This window comes from Chionomys nivalis, chromosome 1 (genome assembly GCF_950005125.1).
Source record: "Chionomys nivalis chromosome 1, mChiNiv1.1, whole genome shotgun sequence".
NCBI classification, from domain to species: domain Eukaryota; kingdom Metazoa; phylum Chordata; class Mammalia; order Rodentia; family Cricetidae; genus Chionomys; species Chionomys nivalis.
The window spans coordinates 138,142,021-138,162,282 of NC_080086.1; the positions used below are offsets into that span (position 1 = coordinate 138,142,021).

The 20,262-nt window shown below is 39.0% G+C and overlaps 1 protein-coding gene across 7 annotated transcripts in view; it reads right to left on the bottom strand.

Annotated features, from left to right (window-relative positions):
- Ncoa1 (nuclear receptor coactivator 1) overlaps nt 1-20,262 on the bottom strand; it is a 219,073-nt gene that overhangs the window by 33,178 nt on the left and 165,633 nt on the right. For all 7 annotated transcript variants that reach the window (XM_057758898.1, XM_057758975.1, XM_057758721.1 and 4 more), the window contains 4 exons: nt 15,352-15,532; nt 3,645-3,762; nt 1,402-1,570; nt 880-1,194 (listed from right to left, as the gene is read on the bottom strand). In XM_057758898.1, coding sequence (XP_057614881.1) covers nt 880-1,194; nt 1,402-1,570; nt 3,645-3,762; nt 15,352-15,532 — 783 coding nt within the window. The remainder of the gene's footprint in view (nt 1-879; nt 1,195-1,401; nt 1,571-3,644; nt 3,763-15,351; nt 15,533-20,262) is intronic.

Below are 20,262 nucleotides of genomic sequence, written 5' to 3' on the forward strand. Positions count from 1 at the left end.
TTATGCCACACTGCCCTTCCTTTTTCTAGGACGTGTGGCCTGAACAAAGGACCTTGAGCATGCTGGAAATGCCTTCTACCACTGTCCTAGCTTTCTAACACTTATTTATTTTCCTTCCTGAATTAGTACAGTTTTAGGCAATTTCTTCAAATACTTTTCTGGAAACTCAAGAAAATATACATGACCGACATTCCCTGTCATGATTCTTAGACATGGCACTGTATGCCATTTGCCTCTGTGCCCCTCGATGGTCACCTCCCTGTCTGTTGCTAATACAATCTTAAATATTTATAGCACTACATCAATTCATTTTCTGTCATACGAGACATTTAAATCATGCACAAATCCCAGGCCCGCAAATGTATCTTTTCTTTCATTCATTCATAATATCACTAGATTTTAATCTCATTAACTTTAAATAACACAAATTTTACTTTGTCTCAACAATGCAATAGTATTTCTTGTTCTACTTTATAAACTAAGCTACAGTTCTCTTTATTAACTTAGCAATTATGTGATATCTAATCTAAAACTAGTTTGTATCTTTAAAAAAACAAAATTATATTACCTTTAAGCTGTAATTTTCAAAGTACTTTGCTACAATTGGCATTCTTTAATAAAAAGGTCTCTTACTCATATCATAGCTATCCTAGGATGGCTTTTTTAAAAACGATTTTTTAATTTTTTAAAATTTTATTTTACATTCCAACCACAGTTCTCCCTCCCACCCTTTCTCCCGCTCCCCTCTACCCCAGGATAGCTTTCTGAGTCTTTTACCAAGGTCTGGAGTGGCCCAGGCACTTTCACTGCAGACTGACTCATCACAGAGAGCTTTGGCACAAACCCTTGGAGAAGAAAAACTGAGAGGACAGCACTCACCTGCTGTTGTCCCTGTAACCGCTGCTGTAGCTGAAGTCGCAGCTGGTTGGGTGCAGCTGGAGGTCTGTTTAGAGTCTGCCGGGGCTGCATGCCCATGCTGGGTGAAAAGGTGCCTCGGGGAGGTGCCACTTGAACTGGCATAGTCCCCAGGGAAGGCTTCTGCCTGACCATGCCTTGGAAAGGGCCAGGGAGGCTGGCGGTAGGAGAAGGAGATGAGTATGGCTGGGGGTAGAGGGCGGGTCTTTCTTCCATCATCAGAGGGGGCGTTGCTTGCTGTGGTGGGAACCTCTCGGACAATACATCTAACCCACCTCCCTGTTGAAAAAGAAGCCAAAATATTTTATAAACAAAGTCTGGCCACAATGACGTGCATGTCTACATAAATTTACATCTGGGAGCAAGTTATCTCTAGAAAGTCTTAGAATGTGTTCATTCTGAATTCATGCTCTTTGGAAGCTCATCACCCTAAGAGACCATTGATTTAAAATTACTCTGGTCACTCAGGCAAAGACTGAACAGCACCTGGACAAGTTTGTCGATCCCCAGCGCTCTGTCTAGCTCGGCCAGCTCCGTTTCGTCTTTGCCACTGAGGAAGGACACCAGTTGTTCCAGAAGGGCCTTCTCGTCGTTTCTTCCTTCTACTGTTGTTGGTGGACAGAGAAGCTCGTCTAATTGTGAGCTAATGCATTGGCTGTGGCAGAAGATGAGAAAGGCAGGAAAAAAAAAGATTCAATTTTAAGAGTGCAAATGCAAACACATACATATATGCACAAATCTGATTTTAGAAAGTTCTGTTATGATGCTGGCAATGAAATGTTCTATAATTAGTGTGCAGAATTCAGAGGCCGTGTTCTTGGATGTATGTGCATTTGTGTGGTATGGATGCATAACCCCGTATGTGCACACGTGAAAGCTAGAGGCTGATGTCAGATGCCTTTCTCTAGATGCCTTCACTTCAGTCTCTGACAAGCAGTCTCGCTGAAACTGGAGCTCACGAATTGGCTAGACTGGCTGGCCAGTAAGACAAGAGTGTATCTTGTCTCTGCCTCCCAGAGTGGGATTATAGATCCAGCACACCCAGGTTTCAATGGGTTCTAGGAATCTGAACTCAAATCCTCACATTTACATAAGAAGGCATTTTATCCACTGAGTCATCTTTCTAGGTACAAAATAATATTTAATGTATAGCTTGACTGCAATTTCCATTCTTTTGCCAACTACTGTACTTAAAATTTCCATATTCTTCATGTTCGCTTAAAGAAGTATCCTAAAAAATGAACCAAATATAATTAAGAAATGGGAAATACTTTTTGAAGATTTATTTATTCATCTATGTGTCTGTGTCTGTGAATGAGTACGTGTATATGCACCACGACTGTGCAGATGTCTGGAAAAGCCAGGGAAGGGTGGTGGATCATTAGGAACTGAGTAGCAGGTGGTTGGGAGCCACCTGATATGAGCGCTGGGAACCAAACCTGGGTTCTCTGAAAGGACAGTGCTCTTAACTGCTGAACCATTTCTCATAAAGAGTTAAGAAGCCAGGTGGTAGTGGTGCACGCCTCTAATCCCAGCACTTGAAAGGCAGAGGCAGGTGGATCTCTGTGAGTTCGAGGCCATCCTGGTTCATAAAGTGAGTTTCAGAACAGCCAGGACTGTTTCACAGAGAAACCCTGTCTTGAAAACTCCCCCAAAGAGTCCTTTCTAGCTCTCTCTTCTTTCCTCCCTCCATCCCTCTCTTTCTTCCTTCCTTCATCCCTTTTTCCCTTCCCTTCCTTCTTTTCTTTTAAATGTTGGTTCTGGAATCTACACTTGGGTTTTCATGCTTGTGTGGTAGCACTTTACCCAGTGAACCATCTCTCTAGACCTTCAGATTTATTTTTATTCTATTTATTGTGTGAATACCATTAATTACTATGACTGAATCAAAGTCAAAACAGTAAATGTATTTATGCTTTCAAAGATGACTAAATTATCTTGATGATATAAAGTGACTATTACACACAAAAGAAATTAAGTTGAAAATTGTTTACATGCTGGTAGCTCATATACTAGCTAGTAGGTAGTGGCTCAAAAATTCAAATTGTTCATTGATTCATAAAGACAACATGCAGTCTAATCCAAACTGACATTAACCAAAGAGTAAAACTTAGGCATATATAGAAAATAATAAAAATATAATTACATGAGCAATATGACAAAGAATTATTATTTTGAGAAAATGTAAAGGAAAACAGTTCAGATAATGTTCAAAATTCACTTTTCCTTTGATTGCCATGTATGAGATGTAGTCTGTGCTGCAAAACACAGATGCCTGTGTGAACTGAGAAGTTAATTTCAATGAGAGTGGACCACTGAGCAGATATATTTTCTTTCCTTACATATTCTTTCTCCAAACAAAGACAAATGATAGACAAAATAACCCACAGCTAAAAGTTTTAAAGGCAACATAATTTGTATATGAGGCTAGTTTATCTATAGGTCTCAGGAATACATGGAAATCAAAGAAATTCAAGACATTGAAATGTAAAATGAGACCTGCACACCATATCAATATTGTGGTGATTACAAAGTATAACTGCCTCGTGATCACACTGTAAATGAATCTGCTTGACTATGTCCTCTGGCAAGCCCCTTTTAATGAAACATTCACATCAATTTATAGCTCAAAATTACTAGTGCAGACTGGAATCCAGTTTTGGGGGGAGTAGTTCCTGGCTTAGAGGCTGATATCTGATAGTGTACAAAATGTAAAGTGTCTCACTTACTCGTCTGGTTTATTCTGATTTATTGTCGTCACAGTATTATTTGCCCATGGAATCTGATCGCCTGCTCCTGGTTGTCCAAACTGGTTATCGAGTGCTTCTAGTTCTAGTTCAGGCAATCCTGATTGAAGAGAAAGAGCTTACTGTCACAAAAGAGGATCAGGTGATATTTCAGAAGTAATACATTATACAGGAGAGTGAGACTTCCCCAAAAATATTATTCCGATGATCCAGAGGGAAGGTGTCTACATATAATAAAAAGTGAATGAGAAAAAGGGTTTGAATCAAAACCGAATTGGGTGTTTCCTGTACACATGCTGACTAAAGGAAAGTCATTTCATTGTCAGAACTTACTATTTTAAAGATAACATCATTTTGGTTAGCTGCTTTTTCAGCATATACCATGAAATGAGTGCAACAATCAGAAGATAAAATAGATCCACAAAAGGCCACCGCAGCGTGTAGGTAGAGCCCTTAGAGAAATTAGCTTAGAAAAATGCACCTCAGAAAAATTATCTATAACTTTTAAAAATTATTTTATGTGTATGGATATTTTGTTTCATTTATGTCTATGCACTGCATGCATTCAGTGCCCAAGGAGACCAGAAAAGGGCACCAGATGCTCTGGAACTGGAGTTACAGATGTTGTGAGCCACCATATGGATGCTGGGAACTGAACTCAGGTCCTCAGGAAGGGCAGGCAATGCTCTTGATGACTAAGCCATCTCATTTCTCTAGCCCCACGAAGAAGCTTTCTGGAAGTTTTATGGCCATCTCTAAACTATTTACACTAGGGAAAACTAAAAACAATCTAAATTCCAGAAACTCAGGCACTGATTAATGAATTACATTAGTACAGATACTAATAATGTAAAAGAGAAAAAAGTATTCAGATTTATATTGAGGTCTTTAATTCATTTGGACTTGAGTTTTATGCATGGGGATAGATATAGATCTATTTTCATTCTTCTACATGTTGACATCCAGTTATGCCAGCACCACTTGTTGAAGATGATTTCTTTTTTCCATTGTATAATTTTAGCTTATTTGTCAAAAATCAGGTGTTCACGGGTGTGTGGATTAAAATCCAGGTCTTTGATTCTCTGTTTTTATGCCAATATCAAGCTGTTTCATTATTGTAGCTCTATAATAGAGCTTGATGTATGTGGTGGTGATGCCTCTAGAAGTTCCTTTATTGTACAGGATTGTTTTGGCTATCGTGGGTTTTTTGCTTTTCCATATGCAGTTGATTGACTATTGTTCTTTCAAGGTCTGTGAAGAACTGTGTTGGGATTTTGATGGGGACTGCATTGAATCTATATGGTGCTTTTGGTAGGATTGCCATTTCTATTATGTTGATCCTACCTATCCAAGAACATGGGAGATCATTTCATTTTCTGATATCTTCTTCAATTTTTTTCATCAAAGACTAAAAGTTTTTGTTGAAACTTCCTTGGTTAGTGTTACCCCAAGGTATTGTTATTTGTGGCTATTGTGAAAGGTGATATTTTTCTGATTTCTTTCTCAGCTTGTTTATCATTTGTATATAGGAGGGCTACTGATATATATATTTTTTTGAGTTGATCTTGTGTCCTGCCACATTACTGAAAGTATTTATCAGCTGCAGGAGTTCCCTGGTAGAATTTTTGGGGTCACTCATATATACATCATATAATTTACAAATAACTAAAGTTTCACTTCTTCCTTTCCAATTTGAATCCCCTTGATCTTTTAGCCAGAACTTCAAGAACTATATTGAAGAGATATGGAGAGAATGGACAGCCTTGTCTTGTTCCTGATTTTAGTGGAATTGCTTTTAGTTTCTCTCCATTTAATTTGATACTGGCTGTCGGCTTGCTGTATATTGCTTTTTACTATGTTTAGTAAGTTCCTTGTACTCCTGATCTCTCCAAGAGCTTTATTATGAAGGGGTGTTGGATTTTGTCAAATGCTTTTTCAGTATCTAATGAGATGATCATATGTTTTTTCTTTCAGTTTATTTATGTGATGGATTATATTGATAGATTTTCGTATGTTGAACCATCCCTACATCTCTGGAATGAAGCCGATATGATTTTTTTTTTTCGAGACAAGGTTTCTCTGTAGCTTTGGAGCCAGTCCTGGAAACTAGTTCTTGTAGACCAGGCTGGCCTCAAACTCACAGAGATCCGCCTGCCTCTGCCTCCCAAGTGCTCAGATTAAAGGCCTGGCTGGTGGATGATTTTTTAAAATGTGTTCTTGGATTTGGTTTGCCAGTATTTTATTGAGTATTTTACATCTATATTCAGAGGCCAGAAGGAGGTGTCAGATCTCTGGGATGGGAGTTACAGACACCTGTGAGCAGCCATGTGGATGCTGGGAATCAAACCTCTGGGAACATCCACTGTTCCCTTCCTTCCTTCCTTCCTTCCTTCCTTCCTTCCTTCCTTCCTTCCTTCCTTCCTTCCTTCCTTCCTTCCTTCCTTTTTTCCATCCCTCCTTCCCTCTCTTTTTTGCTGTCCCTCTATTTATTTATTTATTTATTTATTTATTTATTTATTTATTTATTTATTTATTTATTTAAAGACAGGGTTTTGCTGTGAAACAGTCCTTGCTGTCCTGGAACTCACTCTGTAGACCAGGCTGGTCTCGAACTCAGAGATCCACCTGACTCTGCTTCCTGAGTACTGGGATTAAAGGCTCGCAACACCAACACCTGGCCACCACCTTATTTTTCAAGATAGTATTTCTCACTGGACCTCGATCCCACTTTGGCTAGACTGGCTAGCCCACAACCTTCTGGGATTCTGTTATCATTTCACTGGCTCTAGGTCTGGGATTACAGACATACATTATCACATGAACATAGCCTCTTGTTTGCACAGCAAGTTCTTTATCTACTGAACTACCTCACCAGTCTGATGATGACTTTAAAAAAATATTTATTTATTTTTATGTATATGAGTGTTTGTTTGCATATATATATGGATGGTGGTCTGAATGAGAATGGTCCACATAGGCTCATATGTTTAACTGTCTGGTCCCCAATTAGTTGAACTGTTTGGGAAGGATTAGGAGGTGTGACCCTGCTAGAGGAGTAGTATCAATGGGGGTGGACTTCGAGGTTTCAAAAGCTCCTATCAGAGCCGGGTGGTGGTGGCGCACGCCTTTAATCCCAGCACTTGGGAGGCAGAGGCAGGTGGATCTCTGTGAGTTCGAGACCAGCCTGGTCTACAAGAGCTAGTTCCAGGACAGGCTCCAAAACCACAGAGAAACCCTGTCTCGAAAAACCAAAAAAAAAAAATAATAAAATAAATAAATAAATAAAAAATAAAAATAAAATAAAATAAAATAAAACAAAAGCTTCTATCAGGCCCAGTCTCCACTCCTCCTTCTCTCTCTGCCTGCTGCCTGCATACCAGGACATAAAGTTTTTATGTACTGCTCCAGTGCCGTGACTGCCTGCTTCCTGATTTGATGGTCATGGACTCACCCTCTAAAACTGTAAGCAACCCCCAATTAAATGCTTTTATAAGATTTGTCTTGCTCATGGTGTCTTTTTACAGCAATAGAACAGTAACTAAGATACACTGTCTATGTGCCTGGTGCCTTTGGAGGTCAGAAAAGGTTGCCAGATCTTCAGTAAGTAGTTACTTATGGCTGTGCTGACATGTAGGGGCTAAGAATCGAGCCTGGGTCTTTTGAAAGAGCAGCAAGTGCTCTTAACAGCTGAGCCAACTATCCAGCCTGACATTTACTTCATGTAAATGCATGTAACTACAATCTTTAATTAAACTTAAGTCTAACTGTGACAAATGATATAAAAATCAAATTCTGTAGGATTCTGAAAGACACAATAAACAATATAACTAAAGCAATGATGGTAAAGTAATTACTTGATTTCTACCACTACCTAAATCAGGACAGTGGCCACAGGCTCCCTAAAGTTGTCCCATTGCTCTACTTTAACAGCAGATCTCCAGCACTAAACCTTTTAAGAAATAAAGCCCAGAAAGAGTTAATTATGTTTCATTTTGAGAAAATGTGCATGGCTTTGTACTATCAACACCAAGCACTGCAATTAGTTTACTTAATTCGATATTAAGGACACAGCATCTTATTTTACTAGTCTTTATGGAAAATTCTAAGAGAATAAGTTAAAATGTTTTCAAAACATAGCCAGACATGGTGGCATATACCTATAATCCCAGCATTGAGAAGCTAAGGCAGGAAGTTCTGGAGTTGGAGGGCAGCCTGTTTTACCTCATATTTAAAAACAAAACGAAAACTCAAAAAGAAACAAAGAGAATAAAATTCGCGTATTGAGTTTGATGTCCAGGCAAACATTAATAAATAAAAACAAGCGACAATAAAACCTATAACAAAACCACTCTGATTCACTCAAAAGTTTTACTTCTATAGGTTCTGTGCTTAAAGGAACTTGGTTTTATCTTAGGGCCACTTCAATCTTTAGACTTCCTTTAGAAACTGCCTTTTATAGAAAATCTGAGTTATTTCTTAGAGTCTAGGAAACATACAAGTTTTCTCTTTTGTTTCATGGGGCGAGGTGGGAAAGCCCTACTTTTAGTTAAGTTTGTTTTCTCACCACAAACGTGAAGTGTGTGTGTGTGTGTGTGTGTGTGTGTGTGTGAAACAGGACAAAAGGTCAGCTTTTGGAGAGAGGCAGCCAAAGTGGAGTTTAACAAAGGAGCCCCGAGATATTTAGTAGGGCATTAATATACATATGTAATGTTGTTCTTTCAGACGAAGGTTTGCTACATTGTCCAGGCAGTCCTCGGCCTCAAAACATTCAGACACGGCTCTGCAAACAGCTCAACATAACATCGCATCAACTTAAACCTAGCCAAGGAGAAACTCTGTGTCCCCTCTAGCGATAATGAACCCAGAAAAAGGTTATTAAATAATTTAAAAAATTTCTGCACAGCAAGGAGAAGGCATCATCTTTCAGGAGGCTGTTTTTGCCCTAGTTACTACCTCCAATGGTTGATCCAACAGCTTCCCATTCTCACATTCACAGCTAATCCCCCTCAGCTGTTGAAAAGGAAACTTCTGGCTCAGTTTCTGTTACATCTGGCAGTAACTGCACAACAGTTAGAGTGTCACTGTGGTCTTTTAAACAGTAAGTAGAGAAAGGGCTGATTTCTTTAGTAAATAAAAACTTACATAAATTAGAGTCCAATAACCAAATAGATAAACAGTCAGAGACTAAGAAGAGGTTGCTTAAGATCATTGAAAACGGTCAATGTCTACATGGGAAGTAGAAAGTATAAAAAGACAAGATCTCCTGAGTAAATTGGGAGCATGGGGACCTTGGGGAAGGGTTGAAGGGAGGAGGGGAGAGGCAGGGAGGGGAGCAGAGAAAAATGTAGAGCTCAATAAATATCAATAAAAAATGAAAATAAAGAAAACAGTCAATGTAACACAGAGTAAAAGTAATATACTTTGAAATTACATTGTGAAAAAAACCCATAATATTTACAAAGATAAGAAAATGCATAGTTCAAAGTACTGAGAAAGATATATAGAAATAGGAATATCAGTGGTATAATCTGTGAGAGGAATCATTTAGTATTACCTATGCATCTATCCTTTGATCTAGATATTTATATTTAGAATTTATACTTCAGATATACCTTCCCAAGTGATAGTCATCCCTATGTAAGGTTACTTATTATAGTTGTTCTGAATAGTGAAAGGTACCAGTCACCAGTCAGCTCTAAGTAACCCTAATCCTTATGTAGACATGAGAGTGTAAAGTTATGAACAACATGCCACCCAAGAACAAGGTTAACAGACAAAACAGCCAATGTGCATGGTATGATGTCTTTTCCTCAGTGTGTAGCTCAGGCTGGCTGGCCTTGAATTTGCTTATGTAGCCAAAGCTGGCTTGTAACTGGTTATCCTCCTGCCATGTACACACACACACACACACACACACACACACACACACAACTTAAAAGTACATACATGGAAGATGAAGAGAAGTCTGTCATATACTGTTTAGACTTACAAAAGATATGACATTATTTCTAGAATGAAAAGATAATACTAAATATTGGCATTGTTTTGCATTTATAAGTATGTGAATATCTTAATTACTAAAATAAATAAAAACCTACACTATATATAATCTCTAAGACAAGAAAGTGAAATGAATCTTAAGTACTAAAAACTTATTTCATGGGGAACTTATTACTTTATAGCTATATATTTTATGATTATTGTTTTGGTTTTTTTGAGACAGGGTTTCTCTGTAGCTTTGGAGCCAGTGCTGGAACTAGCTCTTGTAGACCAGCTGGCCTCGAACTCACAGAGATCCACCTGTCTTGCCTTCCGAGTGCTGGGATTAAAGGCATGCACCACCATCGCCCAGCTATAGTTCTTTATTTTAATGATCTACAAGTTAATAGGGATGTATATATTGAGGGAGTTGTAAAAAGATCTGTAGGAGGAGCTCAGTTGTTTACTCAGATACTTCTGGAATTCCTTTGCAACTATTTAATCAGTCTACAGTCTTTTTAAAAAGTCTCTTTATAGGCAAACTTGATTATAATTTTGAGTAAAACAAGTGTCACTGGCATGGCAGGATAGCTCAGTAAGGCAAGTGAAGGCACTTGCTATCAAGATCAAGGCTGGCCCATCTTTACCTTGTTCATGTGATCCTCTTGCCTCTACCTCCCTGGGACTACAAGCATGTACCACCACAATCAGTTTTATGCGGTGCTAGAGAGAGAACCCAGGACTTCATGCATACTATATAAGCATTCTGCCAGCTGAGCTACATCCCCATTTACTATTACTTGTAGGTACTCTCCATCTTATTTATTTGTTTACTTTAATATTGCAAAACTTTATTAAAATTTAAGATCTGGGGAAACCCTAATTCTACTGAAAGTATTAATAATTATGGACAGTTGTTCTTTTAAAAGATCCCATTGAAGCTGGGCGGTGGTGGCACATGTCTTTAATCCCAGTACTTGGGAGGTGGAGGTAGGCGGATCTCTGTGAGTTCGAGGCCAGCCTGGTCTACAGGAGTTAGTTCTAGGAGAGGCTTCAAAGCTACAGAGAAGCCCTGTCGAGAGAGAGAGAGAGAGAGAGAGAGAGAGAGAGAGAGAGAGAGAGAGAGAGAGAGAGAGAGAGAAGAAGGAGGAGGAGGAGGAGGAGGAGGAGGAGGAGGAGGAGGAGGAGGAGGAGGAGGAGGAGACGAGAAGAAAGAGATCCCATTGAAAATATGGCATTCCTAGGGCTTAGTTCCACTCCTGCCAGAGTGACACTCTCAAAAAACTAGCTGTATTTGTAAGGTCACTACACCATCCAGTATTTAAAGCTTAATTCTCACACTAAACAGGAAGGTCCAGCCAGGGTAAACTGTTTCTCAGTAAGATACCTAACTGATTCCTCACATATTAAAATTTAGATGACAGCAAGAATTTTTGTTTCACTATGCTTTTAGAATTACATTTATTGCCCCGTTCCTTTTCAGCACAAAGTGAAAAACTTCTCTGAATGCAGAAGTGTTAATGGGATGTGGCCAATGAAACCTAACTTTACTTGGTTGTATGTTGTTGACCTTTCAATGAGAACAGCTAATGAGTATTCATTAACCCTGATGCTACAGAAGTTAGACTAATGGAACTCAGACAGACCTGCTCAGTGAAGGAGATGGGGCAGGCACATCCCAGGAAGAGTCCCTTTGGCTGAGATCCCTGGTTGCCCACCATGTATATTCATTCCACTTGACCTGGAGTAAGGCTGTGCTACAGGTTATAGCAGACACAGAAATAAGGCCATGAACAGACAGAGAAAGCATGAGATGTTTTTCTCATGACCAGAGATCTATAACCCAAAGCCTCACAGGGTCTCATGTTGAACTTGGAGCTTGCTGATTTGGCCAGCATGCCCCAGGGAACCTCTTGTCTCTGTCCTGGGATTGCAGGCGTGTGCTGTCATGTCTAGCATTTTATTTTCATGTGGGTGCTGGGGATTGAGACTGGGTCCTTATGTTTGCAAGGTAAACACAATGCCAATTAAGCCATCTCTCCAGCCTCAGTATTATTTCTTTAATAAATGTGCTTGGTTAAAAATAACTTCATAAATTGTCAAACATTCAATTGACTCTCAAGGACAGGATCTGGAGATAGTTAGAAGGACACCGAAGGACGGATAAGAAAACTGAGAGCTTGAGGCCAGCCTGGGCTGCTTTGCAAAGATCCATCCCAAAACAACAGTGAAAGCTCCAAACAAACAACCAAAAGAACAAAAACTACAATCAGTGAAATAAGAAAAATAAAAAGGGAAAAACCCACAGTGGAAAGGAAGGAAGAAGCCTCAGCAGAATTATGAAGTCTGAAGGATAAAGCACAAGTGGAAAAAAACTGATGCTGTAACTCAACTAAATTGAGACACAGGGGAGAAGATTTTCCTAAATGGGTTTTCTCAGAAGAGCACTAGGACAACTCAGGAACAGGCCACGGGCTATTGCTGGGACAATTAAAGGACAATGAACAGCTGCCACCAGACCTCCGCTCTGATGCAGCTGACTTTGGAATGTGCCCATGGATTAAAATGGTGAGTCTGTGACTCATGGTAGAAGTTCAGCCCAGGGAGTCTCCCAAAGTGGGTGCCAAGGCTGCCACAGGAGTTCCCTTGTTGCTCATCTCTATCCCTCTTAGCAACTGAGAAATGAGGCCTCTGCAATCAGAATCTAGGTTTAATGCCAGGAAAAGAGGCTTCTTTAGCTAAGAAACATGCTAGCTACCATAATTTTCAAATTCTAAGCCTTCCAGAATATACTGAGAGAGTGAGAAGTCACCACTCAAGCAATGTCAATAGCAGCAAAGAGAGAGCAAGCAAATCTAATACTGAATGAAACTGAAAAACAAAACGAAAGCACTGCTATAGGAAGGATGGGTCATGAGAGGTACAGTAAAGGACCGGCGCACAGACGCTGGATTCTCACTTTCCTCCATCCATTAGGGTAGCCTACTGTTTTGAGAGAGGTCTGAAAGAGTTAAGACTGGTGGGCAGGGTGTCCAGGCCCCTCCAGTGTGGACTCAGTACTTTATCTTCCCTATGTTCTGAAACTCTTGGGAGAGATATCTCTGGCCTGCTTTGGTTCTCGTGGGGAGACAAACTAGGCAAGGAGGCTCTGGTGCCAGGGGGACTCTAAGCAGGTCACAAAGCTCTTGTGGCCAGCAGAGTCCTGCTACTGCAGAGAAGGGAGGCTGCTGAAGTGAATGCAGCCTTGCAGGAGACAGTGCGGATCAGCACCGCCCTGTAGAGCAGGAGCTCTCCCAGCTCTTCTTTCAAAATAGTTTACCTCTCTGTGTATGAATGTTTGCCTGCATATATGTTTGTGCACCAGATGCATGTCTGGTGCCTGGGAGGCCAGAAGAAGAGAGGCATCTAACCCCTTAAATCAGAGTTACTGACTGTTGTGAGCAGTTATCAGAGTGCTGGGAACTTGGAATCTCTGCAAGAGCAGCCAGCGCTCTTAGCCTCTGAGCCATTCTTCCAGCTCTGACTTCTTCAGCTCTTAATCATTGTTTTTTTAACTTCACAATATTTTTAGTACTGTTTTACTTTATTTAAAAAATCTTTAGTTTTTACTTTTTATTCTTCTTAAATTTACTTAATTTCATTTACATGTTTTTCCTTTATTTTATAATTGGATTTTTCCCCTTCTTGGGCAGAGCCAGGGGTTGAACTGACATCCCCCTCAATGACAGGCACAACCACAAAGATCTTCTTCCCTCCTCACATTCTCTCCCTTTTCCTTTTTTATTTAACCCTGCTTCTTCTTTATTGCCCCATTCCTGGCTCTCACCTTCACTGTGCTATTTTACTGGCTAACAACGAATTCTTAACACTTTCTTTTCCTCCAGTTACTAAGGCTTGCTTTCTCTTCTCTCTTCTACTTGGTTCACATCAACACTTATGTAGATGAGAGTTCCCATCTCCATTCGCTCTTTTTTTTTTTTTCTTGGTGGGAAGCATAGCCTGCTGGTAACTTTTTTTTTTTTTTTTTTTTAAAAAAAAACATCTTTACTTCACCTATTTCTGAGTGATCCTGGTATAGGAAGTCAGTTGTTTTATTTGTTCTTTCATCATTTTTACATCTTTGTTTTATTTTAAGTGGTACTAGGTATAGAAATTTGTTAGGCTTTTGGTGTTGCTCATTTGATACAATGTGTCATTTTTTTTGTCTTAAAGATTTCCATTTTATCACTGGTTTTAATTGTTTTCAGGTAATTTGGCTATGATATCTTTTCTTGTTCTCTTATAAATCAAGCCAAACAAGAAGTATTGACTCAGAGACCTGCCTGCCTCTTGCCCTCCTAGTGCTGGGATTACCTGACTGTAAAAATAAGAGTATTGAGAATATGTATCATGTTCTCGAATTAGACAATGACAAGGTGTACTGTGAGAACTTTGTGTTAGGCAGCTGTTGAAGCCTTTGAAGCTGGAGAATCATCCTCCACTAGTTCCAGAAAATTTCCCCTATTTTTCTGTTTGGCATTCTCTTCCCTTCCTCCCATTTTCTTCTACTTGTTTATTTATAGTTACTAATATACTGGCCCTCTTTGGTAGGTCTTGCAATTTCTTTAACTTTTTCTTCTGTGTTTTCTATTTTTTAAAATCTTTTTTTCACATTTCCTTCCATCTATCTATCTATCTATCTATCTATCTATCTATCTATCTATCTATCTATCTATCTATCATCTACTTTCCTACCCACCTATATATAGGGATATCCATATACCCATCCATACTGACATCTATTTTTTTTCTGCCAGACAGAGTCTCACTATGTAGTCTTGTTGGCCTGGAACTCACTACATGCCAACCTGGCCTTGAACTTGTGGTGATCTTCCTGACTCTGCCTTCAAATTTTTTAATCTGTACATAACATTTCCAAGAGATATTCTTGTCATTTTTCTTCTTCCCATGACACTGTTATCTTTACCTTTCCAGCTGTGTTATTTCAGGCACCAATGAACTCACTGTATGTTTTTATTGCACACTTTGTTTCTTCTGATTTTTTTCTTTATTTCTCCTCCTCCTTCTTTGTTTTCCTTTGGTTTTTCAAGACAAGGTTTCTCTGTGTAGTCCTGGCTGTCTTGGAACTTGCTTTGTAGACCAAGCTGACCCCAAACTCAGAGATTTGCCTGCCTCTTCCTCCCGAGTGCATTGAGTGTGACATCATGCCGGGCAGAGTCTTTTTGGACCACCAGCCCATAAATCAAAACATAGAGACTTATATTTGAAAAACATGATCTGACACAATATTGTGTTTCTGAGTGTTATTATGGGAAGCTCTGGATAAAAACACAAATCACTCTCCTTACAGTCAACCACTCACTATAACATCAATTGCAGTAGGACAGGGATTTTACATTAGAAACAGACAAGATCAATGCAAGCTGTAATTCTAGTATTGAAAGATGAAGGTGGGAGGGTTAGGAGTTCAAGGTCATCCTCAGCTACAAAGTGAATTCGAGGCTACTGTGGAACACATCAGAAGCAGTCTAAGTGGGAATGAATGATGAGTTCTTATGCCTAAAGATACTGTTTAATGTCTAGTGCTGCATGATGAAAAGATGTCTCATTCTTAATAGACAAACAGCTCCTGCAAATCACGGAGCAAGACAATACGCTAACCCACAGTTCTACTAAACACTGGAAATGAGATGTTGACCCCAGCACCTACTGTTCAGCCTGGGAGCAGATCTGGCAGTGGTGGGCTGAAGGGATGCTGGCAGCATCTCTGACTTGATGTTGACGCCAGTGACCGTACCATCCATCCGGTCTGTCTCACACAAGCTGGGCAATTGTGCTGCCTTCTCCAGCGTGGGCAGTAACTGATCAAACTGGTCAAGGTCAGCTGCGAACTGAGAAGAGAAACAAAGTTGGAAGGAAAGAATTTTATATTCTCATCTGCAGGTGGAGAATGAAATCAAATGTGACAGAAGCTGATCTAAGAAGGGAGAGGAGTGGAGCTTTATTAAAATCACATGATCTGGCCTGGTGTGGTGGCACACGCCTCCAATCTCTGCACTTGGGAGGCAGAGGCAGGTGGATCTCTGAATGGGAGGTCACCCTGGTCTACAGAGTGAGTTCCAGGATAGTCAGGTCTACACAGAAAAACCATGTCTTGAAAAACAAAAAAATTACATAATCTACCATTCTACTTGGGAAATTTTAGACTCTATGAAATAATATTTAAATACAACAGAATGTAATAACAAATTATCTAATACAGCTTGGTAGAAGTGTGAATATAAGAGAAACTTGGGCTGGAAGATATGAAGATAGCTGTGCTGTGATGCATTGTGGTGTTTTTCCCCTGTCCTAGTTTTCAAAATACTGTAATACTTTAAATGTATATGATTATATTATTTTAAAATATAACAAGAAGTTTGTGAGTAAGTACATACCATGCTCATCTTTCTGGGGTCTGGGTTACCTCACTCAGGATAATTTTTTCTAGTTCTATCCATTTGCATGCAAATATCAAGATGTCTTTTTTTTTTTTTCTGCTGAGTAGTACTGTAATGTGTAAATGTACCACATTTTCTTTATCCATTCTTCAGTTGAGGGGCATCTAGGTTGTTTCCAGGTTCTGGCTATTACAAATAATGCTGCTATGAACATAGTTGAACAAATGTCCTTGTAGTATGATTGAGCATCCTTTGGGTATATTGCCCAAGAGTGGTATTGCTGGGTTCTGAGGTAGGTTGATTCCCAATTTTCTGAGAAACCTCCATACTGATTTCCAAAGTGGTTATATAAGTTTGCGTGTGGATACTAGCTGTAAAGCAAAAGATATTGAGCCTATAGTTCGTGATCCTAGAGAAGCTAAGTAACAAGGTGAACCCTAAGAAAAACATACATAAATCTACCCAGAAAGGGGAAACAGACATGATCGCCTGAAAAAACTGGGAGCATGGGAGTGGGAGGAGTAGGGAGGGTGGAAGGGGAAGACAAGGGGAGAACGGAAGGGAGTAGGAGAACTTGAGGGAATGGGATAGTCGAGATGGAGGAAGGACAGAAATGAGGGCAAGGAAAGAGATATTTTGATTGAGGGAGCCATTATGAGGCTAGCAAGAAACCTGGCACTAGAGAATCCACAAGGAAGACCCCAGCTAAGACGGTAAGCAATAGAGGAGAGGGGTCCGATCTTCACATGCCCTGTAGTCAGACTGATGAATATCTTAAATGTCCATGGAATCTCCTCCAGCAACTGGTGGAAACAGAGGCAGAGACCTGCACTGGAGCACTGGACTGAGCTCCCCAAGTCCAGCTGAAGGGTGGGAGGAGTGAGAAAAGAGCAAAGAGATCAAGACCATGATAGGTACACCCACTAACAGTTTACCTGAGCTAATGGGAGCTCACCAACTCCAGTCGAACAGGGAAGGAAACAGCATAAGTCCAAACCAGTCCCTCTGAATGTGGCGACAGTCGTATGACGGGGCAGACTGCGGGGCCACTGGCAGGGACTCCAGGATTATCCCCACTGCGTGTACTGGCTTTCTGAGAACTTATTGTGCTTGGATGGAAACCTTGCTCAGCCTAGATATAGTAGAGAGGGCATTGATTCTTCCCCAAAGCAATGTGCCTTACCCTTTCTGAGGAGTGGATGGGTCAGATGAAGAGAATGGGAGGAGGGGAAGGAGAGGGAACTGGGATTGATATGTAAAATGAAAAAAGAGTGTTTGTTTTCTTTTTAAAAATAAATAAGTTTGTGGAGAAAATTTTAAAGTGTGTAAACTTGAGAGATATCAGAAAGCCCAGGAATTTAACAGAATAGAGAACCTCTGTTTGAGGGTATATATAAAAGAAAGTTGGCCTTTATTTCAGAGGAGTATTATACTGTGAGTACTGTGGGATAATTAATTAGCATAAAATATTTACCCTGCTTCAGTTTCATTATTTAATTGAATTAAATTTTACCTTTTGGAGTGTATAAGTGAATTACATGTATTATTTTAAATGCCCTAGTCTTTCCAAAGTTATATTTCACATGTTGTCACATGCAGCCGTAATTCCTTAGTTTTCACTGCTGAGTATGTCCCTCTGTATGAACATATCACAATATAATTATCCGTTCTTCTGTAATGGAGTTTTGGGCTATTTCCAGAAGTAAGGTTTTATGAACAGTTTTAAGCATGACTTTTATTATGTATGTATGAGAAACATTAGCCATCAGGGAAAATGAACAAATTTAACTATATTAAAATAAAAATTTACTTCATAAAAAACAAGGCAAATAAAATAATAACCACCTAACCATTAATGAAAATACAAGCAATTCATGGAAAAGACACCTGCAAATATATAACTACTGGAGGATCATCCCTTAAACATATGAGGTACACATTTTAAAAAAAGCCAACAGACAGAGGAAAGCACATTAAAATAAATGAAATGACTATATTAGGCAATGTACAAAAGAAAATATCCAAATGATTAATGGACATTAATCAGAGAATGTGAACTAAAAATTACAGGCTGCTACACATATCCTAGAAAGGTTTGGTTTAAAAGATTAACAATACAAAGCATTACCAAGGATATAGAACAATTACAAGGAATCCTTGTATAATAGAAAAACCACATACTACTAACAATGAGTTTATGCATAATTTAGGATTGTGCAATTCTACTTCTAAGTATAAACTCAGCAGAAACGTATACACATGAACACTGAGACAGACCTACCAGCATTTTCTGATATACAGTGACATTACTCTGTAAAGACATTGTTAAATTTAATTTTAAAGCTTGATATTTAAATATATTTAATATTTAAAACTATTTTTCTGCTTAAAAAATAAAATATTAGTTTTATTTTAACTAAAACATGAGACACAGTCTTATCTTCAAAGAGCACACATGCAAACAGTCAAAATGGGGAGAAGAACATGGCTTAGCTCAGGAAAGTTAAGGACCTTTCCAGGAGTAGAATGTGTTAAGGAAGAGAGATACTCAAAGAGACAGGGCAGAAAATCAAGCTGTTTCAAGAAGCTCAAGGGCCTGGGCATACTAAGTGTGAATCTTGTGTCACAACAGAGAGTCTTAATAAACAGTACTGTGAATGTAGTGTCATTCAATTTGAAAACCTCTACGTAACATGAAAGCTCTTCAAAGAGAAGGTTCATCTTTTCCTGAAATTCTTTCACGGTTTATAAGCAATTGTACAATACATGAATCTGTCTATTAATTTTCACAGCTGCTCCACAACATCCTAAACATAGAAGTTTCTAACACTTGTGAACAGGTTTCTTTTCATTCACTTCTGTCTCAGGACATGTTATGGAAAGGCAACAACCTGCTGCCTAGAATCTAAGTTCCCGTCCTCTGCTGAGGATGCAGAGTACAGCAGAAGCAGCCTTAGAAAAATGCCTTAACGAGGTCACCTTTCCTATGTCCTCATATTTCTCTCTTATTTTGTTCATATCAGAGGCTCCACAAATTAGTTGTTACCCAGAGTCCTTTGGAGAACTTCTGGTCTGCCAGACCGAAACATAACAGAGAAATACAGGAACTAACAGATGTTATGTCTCCAATGGGCCTAATAGACATCTATAGAACATTCTATCTAAACATAAAAGAATATATCTTCTTCTCAGCACCTCATGGAACCTTTTCAAAAACTGACCACATACTCTGTAACAAAGCATATCTCAACACATACAAAAAAACTGGAATAACTCCATGTATCTTATCGGATGGATCTCTGTGCCTTAAAGCTAAAATTCAACAGCAACACTAATTTTAGAAAGCCCACAAAAACATGAAAACTGAACAATGCTCACCTGAATCACCAATGGGTCAAGGAAGAAATAAAGAAAAACATTAAAGAGTTCCTAAATTCAATGAAAATGACTGCACAGCATACCCAAACTTATGGGACACAATCAAAGCTGTGTTAAGAGGAAAGTTCATAGCACTAAATGCCTACATAAAGAAGCTGGTAAAATCCCACGCTAGCAAGTTAACAAAACACCTGAAAGTTCTAGAACAAAAAGAAGCAAACTTATCCAGGAGGACTAGACGGCAGGAAATAATCAAACTAAGAGCTGAAATCAACAAAATAGAAACAAAGAAAACAAAACAAAGAATCAATGAGACAAGGCTGGTTCTTTGAGAAAAATCAACAAAATAGACAAAACTATATCCAAACTAACCAAAAGGCAGAGAGAATATTCAGATAAACAAAATCAAAAATGAAAAGGGGGACATAACAACAGACATGGAGGAAATCCAGAGAATCATCAGGTTATACTTCAAAAACCCGTACTCCACAAAGTTGGAAAACATAAAGGAAATGGGCAATTTTCTGGATAAACATCACTTACCAAAATTAAATCAAGATCAGATAAGCAAATTAAATATAACCTTTCCTGTAACCACAAATGAAATAGAAACAGTCATCAAAAGTTTCCCAACTAATACCAATACTCTTTAAACTGTTTGACACAATAGAAACAGAAGGAAAATTGTCAAACTCTTTCTATGAGGCTGCAGTTACTCTGATACCCAAACCACACAAAGATACTACTAAGAAAGAGAATTATAGACAAATCTCACTCATGAACATCGACACAAAAATACTCAA